Source organism: Cynocephalus volans, chromosome 13, assembly GCF_027409185.1.
Source record: "Cynocephalus volans isolate mCynVol1 chromosome 13, mCynVol1.pri, whole genome shotgun sequence".
NCBI lineage: Eukaryota > Metazoa > Chordata > Mammalia > Dermoptera > Cynocephalidae > Cynocephalus > Cynocephalus volans.
Genome location: NC_084472.1, coordinates 43,456,538 through 43,474,620, shown reverse-complemented (window position 1 = coordinate 43,474,620; position 18,083 = coordinate 43,456,538). Strand labels below are relative to the sequence as shown.

The window sequence follows — 18,083 nt, the reverse complement described above, 5'->3', positions numbered from 1 at the left end:
GTGTCTTCTGACTTCCATTGTTTCTGATGAGAAATTGTTATTCATATGCTTATGTCTCTGCATGTAGTGGATTGTTCTGCTCTGGCTGCTGCTAAAGATAAGCAAAGCAGACATTAATTAAAGCCAGAAAAAATAGGTTCTGTTTACTAACTGCTACTGTAGGGACTCAGCAGTCAAGAAAAAGGAAAATTGCAAAAAACACAACAACAACAAACTGTAGGTAGTGGGTTGGTCAGTGTCATTGCTATCCGTGTAAGCTAACTGGCGTTTGTTGAGGTTAGGTTTCTACCTTCTTTCAGACTGAGAAACAGAGGCCCTGTCCTTCCTGATGATTGTATTTCAAAGGAATGGCTTTGGGGTCCTTGAGAAAGACTCCCCAGATGTGCAGAACATTTCAAAGACACAGGAAGGATTTACAATTGTAAGCTTTTTAAATAAATGTGCGCTAAGAAAGAAAGGTCAGAGGCCTATCATCAGGTGTTGGCTGGAACAAGTGGTAAATTCTCTTGGCAGCCATATGCTTTTGTAGACAGGAACTCAAGGAGGGAGAGGGGAGGCCTTGTTTGTTCCAGGGACACCAGCTTAGCCTGCTAGAAGCTGTGCTAGAGTTGGTCAAGTCTCTTAGTGGAGGGGTTTAGATGCAGTTATTTGTGCTGAGAGTTACTGCATTTCTCATTGCTTCAACAATTTTTTTATCTTTTGTTTTTAGCAGTTTGACAGTGATATGCCTAAGTGTGGTTTTCTTTGTATTTACACTCCTTGATGTTCATTGAGCTTCCTGGCTGTGTAAGTTTAGTTCTTTACTAAAGTTGAATATATTTCAGACATAATTTTTTTTCCAGCATTATTATTTCAAATAGTTTTTCCTTGTCTGTTCTTCTCTTTCTGGAGCTGCACATGTTACTGAGACTGTTCATTTTGTTATTCAGTCTTTTTTATTTCAGTTCTTCTGGTTAGGGTAATGTCTGTGAGAATACTTTGAAAAGTTCATGGAAAAATAGAATCAAAAAATAATGTGAATCTTTCTGTAGACTTTTTGAAGATCTCTTGTGTTAATCCATCTTCAAACTAACTGTCTTGTCTGTCTTGTCCAATAATCAAGTTAATTTTATATTTCTGATTTTGTAATTTTCAGTTTCAGGATAAATTTTAATATAAAAATGAATATCCATTTCATTCATTTTTAGAGTTTCCATTACTCAGCTGAAATTTCCCATCTGTTCATTAAGTCTAGGAACGTATTTATAATAGTTACTTTTAAGTCATCTGCTAGTTCATCCTGGGGTATGTTTCCATTGACTTTTCTATTTTAACTAGAGATAACATTTTTGTTTCTTCATGTTTGGTAATTTTTGGTCATATACTGGATGTTTGAGATGAAACATTGTACAGACTCTGAATTCTGTTATAGTCCTATGAAGAATGTTGATTTGTATTCTAGCAGGTAGTTTTGGTTGGCTTAAGATTCAAACTGTTTTTCTGTGATGTAGACAGCAGTTGATACTCAGTTCTTTCAGCCTTCCAAGTGCTCATTTTAAGCAGGCCCCCACAGTCTCTACGCATATGTTGTTTGGGGCCCAGTCAAGGATTTAGGCAGAGTTTACGGTCATATTTTGATGTTTTTCCCCTGTGGCTCCTTCTTTACAGCGTTTCTTCCTTTTTCAATCTCTCTGGCATCCCCAAATCCGTCCTCTGATTCTAGGTCAATAAAACTGCAGTTTTCTGCTTGAGTTCCAGTTGCCCTGCCTAGGTCAGTCTGGGGAGTGCCCTTGGGTATAAAGCCAGGGAAATGCAGCTCTTCCACAGGTTGATATCCCTTCCGTTTCGATCTGTTTTGGACTCTTTTCAGTAGCTTTCCGGTAGTTGATGATTATATTTTGTTAAGAGTTTATCATTGTTATCTGAAGGAAAGTTAACCTAATTGAGGCTACTCTGCCATTACTTGCAGCAGAACCTCTATTCTATTTTGTATGTGTATTCTTTTGCTGACTGCATACTGTTTACATTATTGAGAATTTACAATGTGTTTCATAATCTGGTAGGACCAATTTCTACTCTTTGTCAGAATTTTCCTGCATCTTCCTGCAGCCCTTTGGCTGTACAGGAGCCCAGCTTACCATGTGATTGTGTTGCCTGGCCACGGGAAGTCAGCACTTTCCATCATTGCCCTTTGAGATATTGATCTGGTTAGCTCACTAACTGTTTGTAAATTTGGAATTTAATCAATTGTTTATTTTCAAAAATTCGTTTGAAATGTTTCTTCCTCATAATTTTGTTGATTTTCTAATATGTTAGAAATTGAATTGAGTTTCTTTTTGACTAATTTAAAAAATATAGCTCAGGACCTGAGAGATGTTGGCAGTCAAAAGTTCCATTTCCAGAGTTCCTTTTAAGCTCTTGTTCTTTTCTCCCACAGACCAGAAGTTACTTTGAAATGAAGTAGTGGCAGGGAAGATAGGGAGAATTACCTCTGAGCTATCCATGTTGTGGAAAGAATTGTGGAAGAGGGACTTTAAGGTGGTGTGCACTATAAGGATGACCTCAAAATCTATTTCTTTGTACTTTCTAGTGATAAGAGAGTAATAATAATTTTCAGTAAAACTAAATATATAAGTATAACCTGAAAATCTTAACTGTAGGTATATGTCTCTTTTAATTGGAAGTTTTCCTATATTAAAAATACCAGTTGATATCCTTTTTAGATAATTAAAAAAACCAACTGGATTATAAAAATAAGCACTGTTAGTAAGGCTTAATGGCATAGGTATTAGATCTTTTGTTTTGAGTAGACAAAATTAGAAAGGGCATTATAGGTATGATTTCATTAAACTAGAGAGCATTGGTGTTCACATTTTAAAAACATAATCATAACTTATCTGGAGTCACATGTTCCATTTTATTGGCTTCCTTCATATAGAAAATATAGTAACTAGCACTAAATGCCTCTGAAAAAGTAAAGCAGCGTATATTTTCTGGGTGAAGGAAGTATTCTGTACATTCTCCATGTTTTACATCATGGTATTTTGAATAACCATGCATCCATGTTCACATCAATTTTTTGTTTTTCAATTTATGCACAGCACTTGCTCTGAAATTTGGGGACTGAGTACACCAAATACGATAGATCAGTGGGATACAACAGGCCTTTACAGCTTCTCTGAACAAACCAGGTGAATATTCTGCCCTCTATCAAATCCTAGAGATCTTGTGTGTTGGGGGGGGTGTATTGGAAGACCTATATTGGGTTGCTTAGTATAATTTTGCCTAGGATGTTTCCTTAATGTAAAATAAGGCATAGCATTTAAAATACCTGCTTGCCAGTTTAAAAAATATATTAAATGTTTGAGCTGATGTTTTGATTAATGCAATTCTAGTATTGAGTCTTTAAATTATTGCATCCCCTAAAGAAGAAATTTGATAACTACATACTTATTTTAGTTTGAGATTATAGTCTGTTGTTGGCCTAATTTTTAAGTATAAATACATGACCAGATTTTGCTAAATTTCTTGTTGTCTTTTAAATTTCTTATTTATACTAATAAATACATAGTTATTTACTGAGCCTCTTCTATTACAGTTAATAGTTGGCTAACTCTTCTTTATGTTACTTTTAAAAAACACCTCATTCTCTTTTTTTTTGAGTATATTGGTATTTGTCCATTTCATTGTATCATATTCATCACCATCTGCATTTATGTGTGAACTATATAAATATACCTCAGTTTTCAAAACAGTTACAACTGGGTAATGAGTTACATTAGTCTGAGTAAGTTATCACATCATTGTTGGTATTTACCATTCTTCACACTAATTCCTTTTTTTGGTTATTCAGTTACCTAAAGAATAACTGCCCTTAGAAGCATCTCTAAATAAGAATTTGATTCACTAAAGATAGAAGTTGACAGTTTTTCAAGTATAATTGTTATGATCCTTTTTAAAAAAAATCAGTTTTCCCAAGTGGCTAGCCTTTCATTGGCATATGAGTCATTTAGGTAGCATGTGTGTAAGAAACATCTGCTAGTGCTGCTGCTTACTTTTTTATCAGATCTGTTAAAATGTACATTTTTCTTCCTGATTCTCACTAAAACTAACTAAATGGCTGTCATTTCTTTCTTTATGCTCTTATTGTACTAATTTAGTTCATTTGACCACACTTATTTTTTTGTTTTAAAGTTTCCTCCTTTCTTTTCCCCTTGCTTCCGAACAGGTCTCTTGATGGGCGTCTTCAGGTATCACATCGAAAAGGATTGCCACATGTAATATATTGCAGATTGTGGCGCTGGCCTGACCTTCACAGTCATCATGAACTCAAGGCAATTGAAAACTGCGAATATGCTTTTAATCTTAAAAAGGATGAAGTGTGTGTAAATCCTTACCACTATCAGAGAGTTGAGACACCAGGTAGGAAAATGGCAAGATTTTCCCCTGGTTTTAAATGAAATGCCTGAACTTAAGTATACAGATGCTCCTCAACTTATGATGGGGTTATATCCCAATAAACCTAGGACAAAATGCCTAGGATGAACCATCTTCAGTCAGGGTCTGTCTGCATTTAGGTACTCTTGTGACCCAGGAAAATTTCAGTGTAAAATTGTAATAAATTAAATTCAGCATATTACTTGGTGGTAATTAAAAACACTTTTTGTTTTCTTTAATAGAAAAACTAGAGGGAGGGAAAGATAACACCAGTTTCTTGGGATAGCACACTGTTTGACATCAAAATACATATCCAGGAAATACCACAGATTTGTAATCTGTTTAGAGCTAAACTGATATACCTCTATACCTCTCTGCTGCAGTAACTGTTTTCAAGCATTTTGCTCATTGAGTGTTTTTAGAAGTAGTTTAATGACATCGTCTGTATATAAGCTTGTAGCAGGATTTTTCGTTTACATAGCTGTGTACTCGAAACTTAAAAAAACATGTTAGCTATATCTTTAGAAGATTTTCTAAATCTGATTTTACAAATCAAGACAAATCTTTCCTCAGCTTTTCTTATGGAGATTTGTAAATTTTTATGGTAATATAATATTACCAGGGTCACTTTGTCCCTAAAAGTATGAGATAAATTAGAACTTGGACATCTAGATGGTGGATTACATGATAAGGTAAATCCATAATCACATCTGTCAATTTCTCAGTAACTAGTATAATACCAAATAGATGGACCTTAACTTTCAAAAAACTAAGCTACTTTCTTTTTTTTCTTGGTGAAAGCTTCTAATAAAGTAACCCTCACCCCCAGCCCCTGCTGCTCTTTGCATTAACTCAGATTTCCTTAACTCTTTCAGTTTTGCCTCCGGTATTAGTGCCACGCCACACTGAGATCCTAACAGAACTACCGCCTCTGGATGATTATACCCACTCCATTCCAGAAAACACTAATTTCCCAGCAGGAATTGAGCCACAGAGTAATTACATCCCAGGTATTTTTGCCTTCTGAATTTCCTAAAACTTGGATAGATAGAAATTTTGTTCATAAACATTCAAATATTAGTGAATTGTGGTTTCACTTTTAAAAAATGCTTCTGGATTTTGAATAGAAAAATCTGATTGGTTGGGTGGTTATTTTGTGAAATGTATAAGCCTAGTACATCCATTTTGTTTGGAGAAAAGTTTTACTTTATATTTCATTTTCTTTTGCAGTGGCTTTAATCAAAGTACTGTGAGAAGGAGAAAAGAAAAGATCTTAGTGAGTTTGTCTTAGTTGTCGAAGCTGAGAGAGATGCAGAATGTAAGCAAAATAAATGGTACAGGAAAAAAGTATTCCTGAAACAAATGTGACTAAAAATCAACCAAATAATTACTTTCTTGGGTAACTTAATAATGTTTAAGAGAAATGTAATATTTATATAGGAGATAATAATATTTTAGTTCTATAGGTGTTGTAGTACTTATGTTATACTGAAAATCAGAAGACCTCTGTTTTAATTGTCTCATCTGCACCTCAGTAATTCCTGATGAAAAATGAATGAATTCAACTGCACGGTTTTCAGATTTTGCTTGAACTCTTGTATTATTGTGATCCATTGATATTCCATGATACAGTACCTGCCTTTTTTCTTTTTACTAGTTTTAGGAGTACAAGTAACATTTTGTTATTTTTCTTGTTTTTCCCTTTTTGCTTATTTGGTTTTTTCCCCTAGCAAGTGCATCAAAAAATAATTCTTTAATGTGTCCCATCATGAAAATAATGCTTATTTATTGAAGACAATTATAAAGTAAAAAAAGGAAAAAGTACTTTTAAAGCAGTCTTACAGATGGGAGGTGGCTTCTGGTGCATTTCTTTGATTACTGTTTTATTCCAAAAGAGGTTTTAAGGTTTTGGGTTGCTAGGAAATATAAACTTTTTGAGAAGTAAGGAGTTAAGGGCAGTATGATGGACTAGAATGAGGGAAAATGCAGGACTATAAAACAGGACAGTTCATAGTTAGAAGAATTTGGTCTTTCTTTTGTTTTTTTGTGTTTTGTTTGTTTTGGCAGCTGGTCAGTTAGGGGATCTGAACCCTTGATCTTGTTGTTACACACCATGCTCTAATCGACTGGGCTAAACAGCCAGCCTGGTCTTTCTTTTATAAACTTCTCTGGGAGTGAAGTTTTATGTATGTGTGTGTGGTGTGGGGAGGGAGAGGTATTTTAAGTCTTTGTTGGGGGAATTACTGTTTTTCACCTATACTAGGAAACTTAGTTGTAAGCATACAGTTTTGTAGGACACATACCCAATAATTATTTGGAAGGATTTTAACTAAAATGTTCAGTGGCTTTCACTTGTGAATATGTTTAAGCTCATTTTTTCTTTCTTTATTCCTTTAATTATTTAGCTTTGGGTATTTTTTAAAATAGGAAATCAGACATGGATAATACCTATTTGCTTTTGTGGACAGTGGGCTTTATCCAGCTCCAAGTAACAACAAAACCAAAGGGATCACTTTATATTCCTCTTCAAAAGAAATTTTAGCATTTTCTGTAAAATACTAAGAGCTTTATTATGTATTATTTTATAGACAAATAATAGTGGAGCAAGGTAAAGAAAAACAATAGGATAAAGTATTATAAAGCTCAGCATTTCTTCCTATTTAGACCTTTGTGACATTGGTAGTTAAACTGGCAAAGCTTAGCTCTGCTTCATTTTAGTAGTTTAACCTTTAAGATGTACATAATGTAATGTATTATTCTTATTTTTGTGTTCTTTATTGTTTGAATATATGAAGACACTTTATCCTTAGAATTGCAGTATTAGAAATTTTGGAGTACTGACACTTAAATGAAAAGTTTGATACTTAAGAAGTTAAAATTTGTGGTTAATTAATTTAAGAAAAATTGTAAAGGATTAATATACTCCCTCTCAAACTTTTGATAATTACAAAATTCTTTTTAGGTATGTTTCTGTGTTATTGTGTATTGCTTAAAATTGTTCAGCAATATTAATGTTAAATTGTTGAAAATCTTTTGATCTTATTTTTCTTCCTTGATATTATATTAGTGAAATTGTGTAAATGTTTTTATTTTACGTGAAGACTTTTCAGCTATTTAGATGTTCCCCGAACATAAATATTTTGTTCAGAAAACACGTTGAAAGTGACACATTAGAATCCTCATACTTATTTTCAGGGAGTACTTTACCTCTGTATTATGCAGTAGTGTATATTTGAATTGAATTTTCTACTTCAAACACTTAGAATTTACCATTTAGAAATCCCTGGAGAAATATACTTTTTAGGTTGCAGTTGGACTAGATTAGTACATTAGTTAAAATAGATACTAATGTCTTTTAAGCCAATGATTCAGAACTGAGGCATCTTAGAAGTTATATTTTTGGCTCTTGTACCAGAATATGTACATATGGGAATAAGCCAGATATATAAATAATGTCTAAGAAAATATGCCCAGAGAGCTAAATTGTATTACAAGTAGGTTTTAAAGATTCACCTGCAAGATTTGGATTAGAACCTGAATCATAGGCCCTCCATATCCAATACTGCCTTTTATGATAATATTATATAACATTTTTATTTGTTATTTGGAGTGATTCATTGTTTATCTTTGGTAGCTGGGAGAAATGATGGTGAGATTACATCGTACCTATACTTGATTTGTTATAAATTTTTGTAGAAACACCACCTCCTGGGTATATCAGTGAAGATGGAGAAACAAGTGATCAACAGTTAAATCAAAGTATGGACACAGGTAAAAAATGTTTTAAAAAATTCCTCAATAATTATTTCTTGAATTGTTTGAAACTCACAAGAGAGCTCTCTTTTAAATTTAGAGAAGTTGAGAAACATACCAAAAAAGAGAATCTTCTGTTTTGATTTAACCATATCTGAACCATCAAAGGGAGGGCCATATTGTCATTGAAAAATTAACATATGATGTTTTGCAGAATAATTGTTATAATTTTCTCTTGTTAGAGTAAATTGAAATTTGAGAATACTCACATGCTTATTTCTTTTTAAGTATTCTGTGCTGCTTTTTACAGTTCTAAGTAACCTTATGAATAAATCTCTTTGTGATAAAATACCTTAATTAGCACAAAAACATTTTCAGAGGAATTTGGGGGTAGTGGTGGGCATCAGTTTTTCATTGCTCCTTTAACATAATAGTGAGTTCTGAATTGTAGTAGATTGTTAACACAAAATACCTTGAATCTGAGCTAATTTGATTGATTTCGCATTTTTATCCAAATAATGATGGAGAAAAAATTTTAACATATAATAAATATTACACACCTCAAACTTTAAAACTAGTTTTTATGTATAATAAAATGTGAAACTCAGCAGAACTAATAGGTTACCAGTGAAATCGCTTTGGTGTCATGTCATTGTCCAGTTTGATTTTTTCCACCCTGTGTGTATCTTAAGGATTGGAAACCTTGATATCACAATGTGGCAAATTGAACCATCAGCCTTTCTACACACCTTACATTAATGCATTCTACAATTATTATAATCTGAATTATTTTTAAATGGATTAATATTGGCAGGGGAAGGAGCTTTTACAATAATTCTGTTGTTTAAATCCTTCCATTTTTTAAGACTCCCAGGTAAAGAAGTGTCTCCTGTAGCTAATTATACTTATGGCTGTTAAAAGTAGCAGATAACTAAAAAAGGTAGATAATCTAATGATCATTAGAAATAACATGCTATATGTCTTAATGAAAATGATATTCGGCTTTCCAGATATGGCTTTTTTAGCATGCCTGGATGTCAAAGAACTCTATTCTTGAATGAACAATATTCTTTTTGGCCTTGTGACAAACAGCTGCTACTGGGGTATTTAAAAGCGAATGGCATGACCCTTAAGCACCAAGCTGTGGGCAGGCAGGAGGCTGCAACCTCCAGTGCTCCAAGGGGCCAGGCAGGTGACAGTGTCCTTGACCTTCTACCTTTGGGCTCAGCACTGGAGACTGGGGAAGGAGGGTGGTCACCTATTCCGTGGTGGCACATGCAGCTCAGCTCTGGCTCTTGTCCTGCAAGTTGAAACAGGTTGCCCCTGAGACCTGCAGCAAAACCCACCTGCCTTTAACCTTGGAAGACATCTCAGAACCACCTGTAGTGCTGCCTGCTGTGTCCCCAGGCTCAGCTAGAGGATTCTCCAGCCCAGAAATACTCCCCAGGGACCAGAGGGGGTGTTTTCCTGCTCTACAAAACTCCCAGAGCCAAGTGGCTGTTCAGCACTACCACCCAGCAGTTACCCAGCTTATGGATGGGGAAGGTTGGGAGGTTGGGTGATCCTCCCAGCCTGTCTCAGCCCCCAGCTGGCCTGGATGAGGGAAGGCACCCACCTGTATGGACCCTTCCCTGGAAAGCAGAGAGGGGGCCCATCCTCATCCAGCATCATATGAGGTGTCTTCAAAGAGTTTATGGAAAATATATATTATGGAAAGCTATGCATGGACTGCAGATTTTTTTTTTTTTGGTAGCAAAATAAACTCACTAACTTGTTATAGTGTCTGAACAGGATCTAGTTTGAGGCTCTGAGAAGGATAAGACAGCACTTTGAAAAGAGCCCCTATCAGAGCAACATGAATTCTGCTAAATTGAAGCAAGAACAAACATCAGATTTATGGTGAAGCTTGGGTAGAAGAATGGTGAAATCACTGATGCTTTATGAAAAGTTTATGGGGACAACGCCCCAAAGAAATCAGCAGTTTACAAATGGATAACTTGTTTTAAGACGGGACACTACAGTATTGAAGAGGAAGCCCGCAGTGGCAGACCATTCACGTCAGTTTGTGAGGAAAAAATTAATCTTGTCTGGCCCTAATTGAAGAGGACCAACGATTAACAGCCGAAACAGCCAGCACTTATACATCTCACCTGGTTCAGCTTACAGAATTATGAATAATTACAGTTGAGCAAACTTTCCACTCAATGGGTACCAAAACCGTTGCACCCAGATCAGCTGCAGACAAAATCAGAGCTTTCCATGGAAGTTTTAAACAAGTGAGATCAATATCCTGAAGTATTACTTTGAAGAATTGTAACAGGAGATGAAGCATGGCTTTATCAGTATGATCCTAAAGACAAAGCACAATGAAAGCCATGGCTACCAAGAGATAGAAGTGGTCCAGTCAGAGCAAAAGCAGAAGTCTGTCAATAACAAAGGTCATGCAACAGTTTTTTGGGATGCTGAAATCATTTTGCGTGGTAACTTTCTGGAGGGCCAAACAAAGATGACAACTGCTTGTTATGAGAGTGTTTGGAGAAAGCAAGTCAAAGCTTTATCAGAAAAACACCTGGGAAAGCTTCACCAGAGAGTCCTCCATCACAACAATGCACCTGCTTGTTTCTCTCATCAAGGGTAGTTTTGCAAGAGTTTTGATGGGAAATCATTAAAAATCCACCTTATATTCCTGATTTGGCTCCTTTCTACTTATTGTTGTTTCCTAATCTTAAAAATCTTTAAAGGGCCGCCATTTTTCTTCAGTTAATAATACAAAAAAGACTGCATTGACATGGTTAAATTTCCAGTATTCTCAGTTTTGTAGGGATAAACTAAATGGCTGGTATCATCACTTACTAATGTGTCTTGAACTCGATAGAGCTTATGTTAAGAAAAAAAGTTTATGTTTTTGTCTTTTAATTCTATTTTTTCCACAGACTTTTTGATGTCACCTCATATATGATCTGAGGAAACTCTGGAGGGCTTCCTGCAGGAGGTGACAGACTATTGTAACCATGAGGCACTGTGGCCATGTGGCTCACGGCTCAAGCCTGTGGTCTTAACAAAGGACTATGAAAGTATGTGTGTTTTCTGACATTTGAAAAGAAAACTGCAGGTTCAAAACTTTAAAATGTTTATAAAACTCTTCAAAAAATCATGTTGTCAGAAATGCACGTACTTAATGTGGAATTCTCTCTTGGGTATCTCCAGCACCCAGAAGAGCTGTGTGACACACTCAGTAAATCCTGGTGAAGACTGGGCCAGGTGGGGGGCCAGAGGAGTGAATGGCATGAAAAAATGCTGAGCATCATAAACCACAGTGAGATACTACTTCATACCCACTCGATGACTATAATCAAAAAAGGACAATAAGTGTTGGTGAGGATGTGGAGAAATTGGAATCCTTATATGTTGATGGGAGGAATGTAAAATGGTTCGGCCACTTTGGGAAAGTTTGGTGTTTCTCAAAAAGTTAAATAAAGAGTTATCATATGGCCCAGCAGTTTCATTCCTGGACATATACCCAAGAGAACTAAAAACACGTCCACACAAAAACTTGTACACAACTGTTCATGTAAGTGTTATTTATAACATTCTAAAAGTAGAAACAATCCGAATGTCCAATAAATAACGAGTGGATGAATAAAATGAGGTGTATTCTTACAGTAGAATATTATTCAACTGTATAAAAGAATGATAGTACATGAGGTGCTTATAACATGGGTGAACCTTGGAAGCATTATGTTAAGTGAAAGCCAGAAACAAAAAGCCACAGGGATTCCAATTAGTGCACAAATACCTATACAACAATATAACTCAAACACAGAGGAGCAATAATATGAATATGATCACTTGTTATGATAAATGAGTTAAAAAAAGAATAAGCTGGTTCAGCTAAAATGAATTCAATGTTGAGGCTAACTTTGAAACTAACAATATATCTAATTCTGTTTTAGTGGGGCAATGTTATTGACTTTCAGAATGACACATATAAAATTACTTCCTGGAATGATAGTGTGAATGGCTGGTTCATGAGATGCTAAAAGTTGGCTTGGCCACCAGTCTCTTACCCACCATCAATTCCTCTCTTAGTGTGATGGGAAGAAAGACAGTTCTGACTGATGCAGGGCCCCAATTTAGAACAAAATTGGCCTCCCCTCTAACTCTGGTCCATACCTTCCATGGGCAACAATGTAATTAAATTTGTCTTTCACACCCTGCTGGGGTAAAATGAGTTAATATTTTTAAAAGAGAGCAACCAGAGGACAGATTAAGCAGTATAAGGAACTATATGAACCAACACTTGTTACTTTCTTGCTTTAAATTTCTCTGGCCAAGCTTTCATTCTTCCTTTAATGTCTTGTGGTCATTAGAGATCAGGCGGACATCACAAAAAATCTAGTTTGATAAACTTTTGTGGTATTCTATAATCAGTCCCTTTTCAAGTCATGATTGATTTTTATGAACATATTTATTCAAACAGGTATATACAGAAATAGGGTCTAGTAGATGTATCCTAAGATGTAGATTTCATAACTCACAGTGCAGTTTTGTATCTTCTAAATGTACTGTGCTTGGTCCAGGATATACAAAGGTACAGGTTTAAAATACCTTCTAAATCTGCATTATCTCAATGGGTTGAACTGGATCTTCCAAATGATGATATGTTGAAGTCCTAACCTCCAGTACTTCAGATGTGACCTTATTTGGAAATAAGATGTAATTCTTTAAATTAAGATGAAGTCATACTGGAATAGGGTGGGCTCCTAATTTCATTTGACTGGTGTCCTTAAAAGAAGATAAGGGGAAGAATGCAATGTGAAGATGAAGGCAGATATTGGAAGTAGCATCTACAAGCTAAGCAATGCCCAAGGATTGTTGGAGAAACCAGAAGCTTAAGAAAAAGGCATGAAACAGATTCTCCTCTAGAGCCTTTGAGAGAGCATGGTCTTGCCAACACCTTGATTCAAACTTCTGTTTTCCAGAACTATGAGAGAATACATTTCTGTTCTTTTAAGCTACCCAGTTTGTGGTACGTTGTAACAGCATGTCCTAGGAAGATAATGTAGTATGTAGTAAGGTTTTGAGAGTGTATTACTAATAACAAGTGCATTTAGTTATTTGTAAATTATATGCAGATACTTGATGTAGTATATATTTTAAAGCATACACAAAAATTAGAAATTAAAGGATGATATGAAATAAGTAGAAAATAAGTTTTAACTTTTTCTTTTTTTAAGCCAGTCATTTTGTACACTCCGAGACAGTGTTCACATACCCCACTTAGAAGTCTACATCTCTAACCAAATGCATATAATCAGGATGGCATGATCAGACTCTGAGCTAGAATACCTGAGTTTGAATTATTCCTCTGCAATATACTAGCTAAGTAACCTAGGCACACGGTTTCCTTATCTATAAAATAAGGATAATAATAGTACCAAACCCATGGGATTTTAACAGAGTTAATATTTGTAAAAGCAATTAAAAGTGTTTCTAACTTACAGTAAGCACTATGTTAGTGTGTCAAAAAAAAATATTAAGGGGAGAGTTAACCATAAAAGGGAAGAAACATGATTGCACAAAGATTTGAAGGAAAGCGAGTAATTGAGATCCAGAGACAGAAGCAGTTCACTTTCATGGTTAAGATCTTCTCTATAAGGAAAGTAAGGATATTTGTCAAGAATGAGGGGTCAGGTCTGAGAACTTCAGGATGGTGGTCTTACTAGCTGTGCCATTTCTCTGCCATGTTTTATAGGTTTTAGTGGAGATGTATAGCATGTTTTTTATTAGCTATATTCCTCAGTGTTTTATACTTTTTAGTGCTATTTTAGATGTTACTGTTTTTTAAGTTTTATTTTACAATTGTTTTGTTCTTAGGATATAGATAAATATTTGATTTTTGTATATCGATCTTTTTGCCTGCATTCTTGCTAAATTCACTCTTTGGTTCTAGAACTCTGTAGATTGCTGGATTTTCCACATACACAACCATGTTATCTGCTGAATAAGGATAGTTTTCCTTCTTTCTTTCCAGTCTTTTTGCCTTTTCCTTTTTCTTTCCTAGCTAAGGCCTACAGTAAAATGTTGAATAGAAGTAGAAAGAATGGAAACTTTTGCATTGTTCCTGCTTGTAGGGGGAATACTTTTGTAATTTCTCATTAAGTGGGATGTTAATTACAGATATTTTGTATATTGTTCTTTATCTGATTGAGGAAGTTTCTGTCTGTTCCTAATGTGCTGAGTGGTTTTTTTTTTTTTTTTTTTGAATGGCTGTTGAATTTTCTTCAATGCTTTTTCTGTATCTATTAAGAGGATCATGTAGTTTTACTCCTTTATTGTTATGCAGTGAATTTCTAATTCTAATTCACTAAGTGACTTTCTAATGACAAACCAACCTTGACTTTATTTGGTTATGATGAATAAACCTTGGAAAATATTTATGGATTTGATTTGATAATTTTTACATCTTCTTTTATGAGAGATTAGTCTGTTTTTCTTTTGTGATGTTTTTATTAGTTTTACTATCATAAAATATGTTGGAAAGGGTTTTCTCCTCCATTTTTTGAAAGTGTTTGCATAAGGCAGATCCTATTTCTTACTTAAATATTTGATAGATTTACCTGAGAAACCATCTCTTGTAGGAAAGGATTTTTTAAATTGAGGGTTATTTAGATTTTCAGTCTTCTGTGTTTGCTTGGTAACTTGTATTTTATAAAAAAAATTTTCATTTCATCTAAGTTGTAGAATTTTGCTGTAAAGTTATTTCTATTATATGTTATTCTCTTAATGTCTGTAAGATCTGTAGTAATGTCCCATTTTAAAATTTATAATACTAGTAATGTGACTTTTCTGTCTTTTATTCTTAATAAGTCTTGTAAGGGATTTATCAATTAACAGTTTCAAAGAACCAATTTTTGGCTTGTTAAGTTTTCTGTTGTCTTTGTCTCTTTTCTATTTTATTTGTTTCTACTCTTCATTATTTTCTTCCATCTCTTTACTTTGCATTTAATGTGCTCTTTTTTGCCTCTTGTGGTGTCCATTTAGATCATTGATTCTTTTCTAATGTAAGCGTTTAAAGCTATAAATTTCCCTCTAAGCCTTATGTTAGCTCCATACTACAAATTTTCATACATTGTTTTTCATTTTATCTATTTTCTGATTTATTTTGTAGTGTTGAAGAGACTTTTCTCTATTCTTTCTCAGCTCCTTTGTTAAAAAGTGTCTAGTTAATATGTAGGTCTATTTTCTTGATTGTTTTATCTCTTGATTATGGCTCAATTTTTCCTACTACTTTGCCTCCTGCTTTTTAATTTGATTCTGGGTATTGTATGTAAAATAATACTTGAGATTAGTAGTGATAATATTTTCTCCCTGGAAAGACCCTCTTTTTTCTCTCTCTGGTTGCTAAGTTTGATCTCTTCTCTATAATTAGGAGTTGAGTTGGATAGGTGATAATTTAGTGCTTTAATTAATATCAATCAGATCATCTCAGGTTTCGGGGTGAGTCAGTTCCTAACTCAGCCGAGTTGAGTGTGAGTATGGCAAGACTGCAGGATATCTCATTGCTTTATAGCCTCTCCTAAGACTTCCTGTCTTGCCATGTCCTTAGCTAAAGACATCTGTGTTAGAATTGGCTGATGAAGAGGGCTAGCTCTGTTCTTGGGACTTCTTAGATTCCAGTTGCCCATGCATGACCATTAAAATTTTAGTTGACTTCTCCTTTGGTAAGCCCAATCCTGTGTATGGAACCTAATAAAGAAACATGAGGAAGTGGTCATGCATTGTATATTTCTTAAGCTGGATTTGTTTTATGTAATGTCTATTGTTTTCATTTTGGTTCTTTTTTTTTTGGCTTAACCTCATACTTTTACCATTATTCTATGTAAAATGAAAGTTAAACAGGGTTTTACAGAAAAAATTATGATTCAGTACTTTGAACTGTACAACAAATAAATGTTCATTATAAAAAAATTAGAATGCACAATTAGGTAAAATAGGAAAATTTAAACATTACATGTAATTACATCTAGCAGAACCTTTTAATTTAAAAAGGTTCAACATTTAGCAAAAATTGAAAACAGAACATGGTGTTAACATCATAGGAAAATACAAATAGCTAGAAAATGGCAGAGAAATTCATACCTAAGATGTCAGATTTTAGAGTTCCAATTCTTGGATACTACACTAGACATCCTCTGGCTGGTTTCAGGTGAAATGGGGAGAAATGGGTGATATATCACATTATATCAGCAATAGGTAAGACATGGGTGAGGTAAGACATGGGTGGTGATTAGAGTGGGATGAGGTGGAAGGAATAACCCAGCATGATTTCCAGTTTTCTGGAAGGTCTGTGAACACTTTGGTCTGTATTCAGTAAATTAAATTTTTTAAGACATACATTTTTTATTGTATATATTTCAGGTGTACAACATGATGTTTTGATATGCATAGTGAAATGGTTACCATAGTCAAGCAAATTAACATATCAGTCATCACACATAGTTACGTGTATTTGTGTTAAAAACCCCTACAAACTTACTCTCAGCAAATTTCCAGTATATAAGACAATATCATAACCGTAGTCCTCATGTTATACATTAAATCTCTAGGCTTGTTCACCCTATGTATCTGAAACTTCGTGCCTTTCAACCTCCATTCTCTGCATTGCTATTTTATTGTTTCTATGTATTTGCCTTTTTTCTTTTTTTTTAACATTCCACATATAAGTGAGATTGTGCACTATTTTTCTTCCTGTGTCTGCCTTTTTTGACATAGTATAATGTCTTCCAGGTTCATTCATATTGTTGTAAGTGGCAGGATTTCCTCCTTTTTTAAGGCTGAATATCATTCCATTCTGTATATATACCACTGTTTCTTTATTCATCTGTCAGTGGGACATGTAGGTTGTTTCCATATCTTGGCTATTGTGAATAAAAGCAGCAAGAGAAAAGCAGCATGTCATATATAAGATAATTCTTATTACACTGTCAGTGGATTTGTCAGCAGAAACCTTGTAGGGCAGGAGAGAATGGGATGAAAAGAACCTGTCTACAAAGAACACAGTCTGTCAAAGCTGTCCTTCACAAATGAAGGAGAAATAGAATTTCTCTGACAAACAAAAGCTGAGGGAGTTCATTACCACTGGACTTGCCTGCAAAGAAATGGTAAAGGGAGTTTTTAAAGCAGAAACAAAAGGATGCTAATTACTAATACGAAAGCCTATGAAAGTATAAAAATCACTAATAAAGGTAGATACATAGTGAGATTTAGAATAATATACTTTAAAAAGTTCATGGAGAAATTTGTACTGTCTTTTAATTCTGTTTTTCCACAAACTTTTGAAGTGCCCTCGTTCTCTGATACTGTAGTGGTGGTGTGTAAATCACTTATCTCTAGCATGAAGGTTAAAAGAGAAAAAACTATTAAAAATAACTATAGCTACAATAATTTGAGATACACAATATAAAAACATGTAAATTGTGACATGAAAAACAGAACATAGGGTGGAGAGTAAAAGAATTTTTGAATGCAATCAAAGTTGTTATCAGCTTAAAATAGACTGTTAAAACTGTGAGATGTTTTACATAAGGCTCATGGTAACCACAAGACAAAAACCTATAGTGGATACACAAAAGATAGAAAAAATAATCAAAGTAAATTAAAACCAGGGTGATGTATCATTACACACATATCAGAATGGCAAAATTCACAACACTGCCATCACGAAGTGCTGGTGAGGGTGGGCAATGATAGGGGCTCTCATTCATTGCTGGTGTGAATGCAAAATGGTACAGCCACTTTGGAAGTCAGTTTCGTGATTTCGTACAAAACTAACCGTACTCTTACCTTTTAAGTCTTGCTTCTTGGTATTTATGCAAATAAATTGAAATCATTCACACAAAAACCTGCACATG

The 18,083-nt window shown here is 34.5% G+C and overlaps 1 protein-coding gene across 3 annotated transcripts in view; it reads left to right on the top strand.

The window, feature by feature from the left end:
* The window catches only part of SMAD2 (SMAD family member 2), an 82,618-nt gene that overhangs the window by 52,303 nt on the left and 12,232 nt on the right, over positions 1-18,083 (top strand). For all 3 annotated transcript variants that reach the window (XM_063076543.1, XM_063076544.1, XM_063076542.1), the window contains 4 exons: positions 3,081-3,170; positions 4,208-4,401; positions 5,292-5,426; positions 8,113-8,187. In XM_063076543.1, the coding sequence (XP_062932613.1) occupies positions 3,081-3,170; positions 4,208-4,401; positions 5,292-5,426; positions 8,113-8,187 (494 nt within the window). The remainder of the gene's footprint in view (positions 1-3,080; positions 3,171-4,207; positions 4,402-5,291; positions 5,427-8,112; positions 8,188-18,083) is intronic.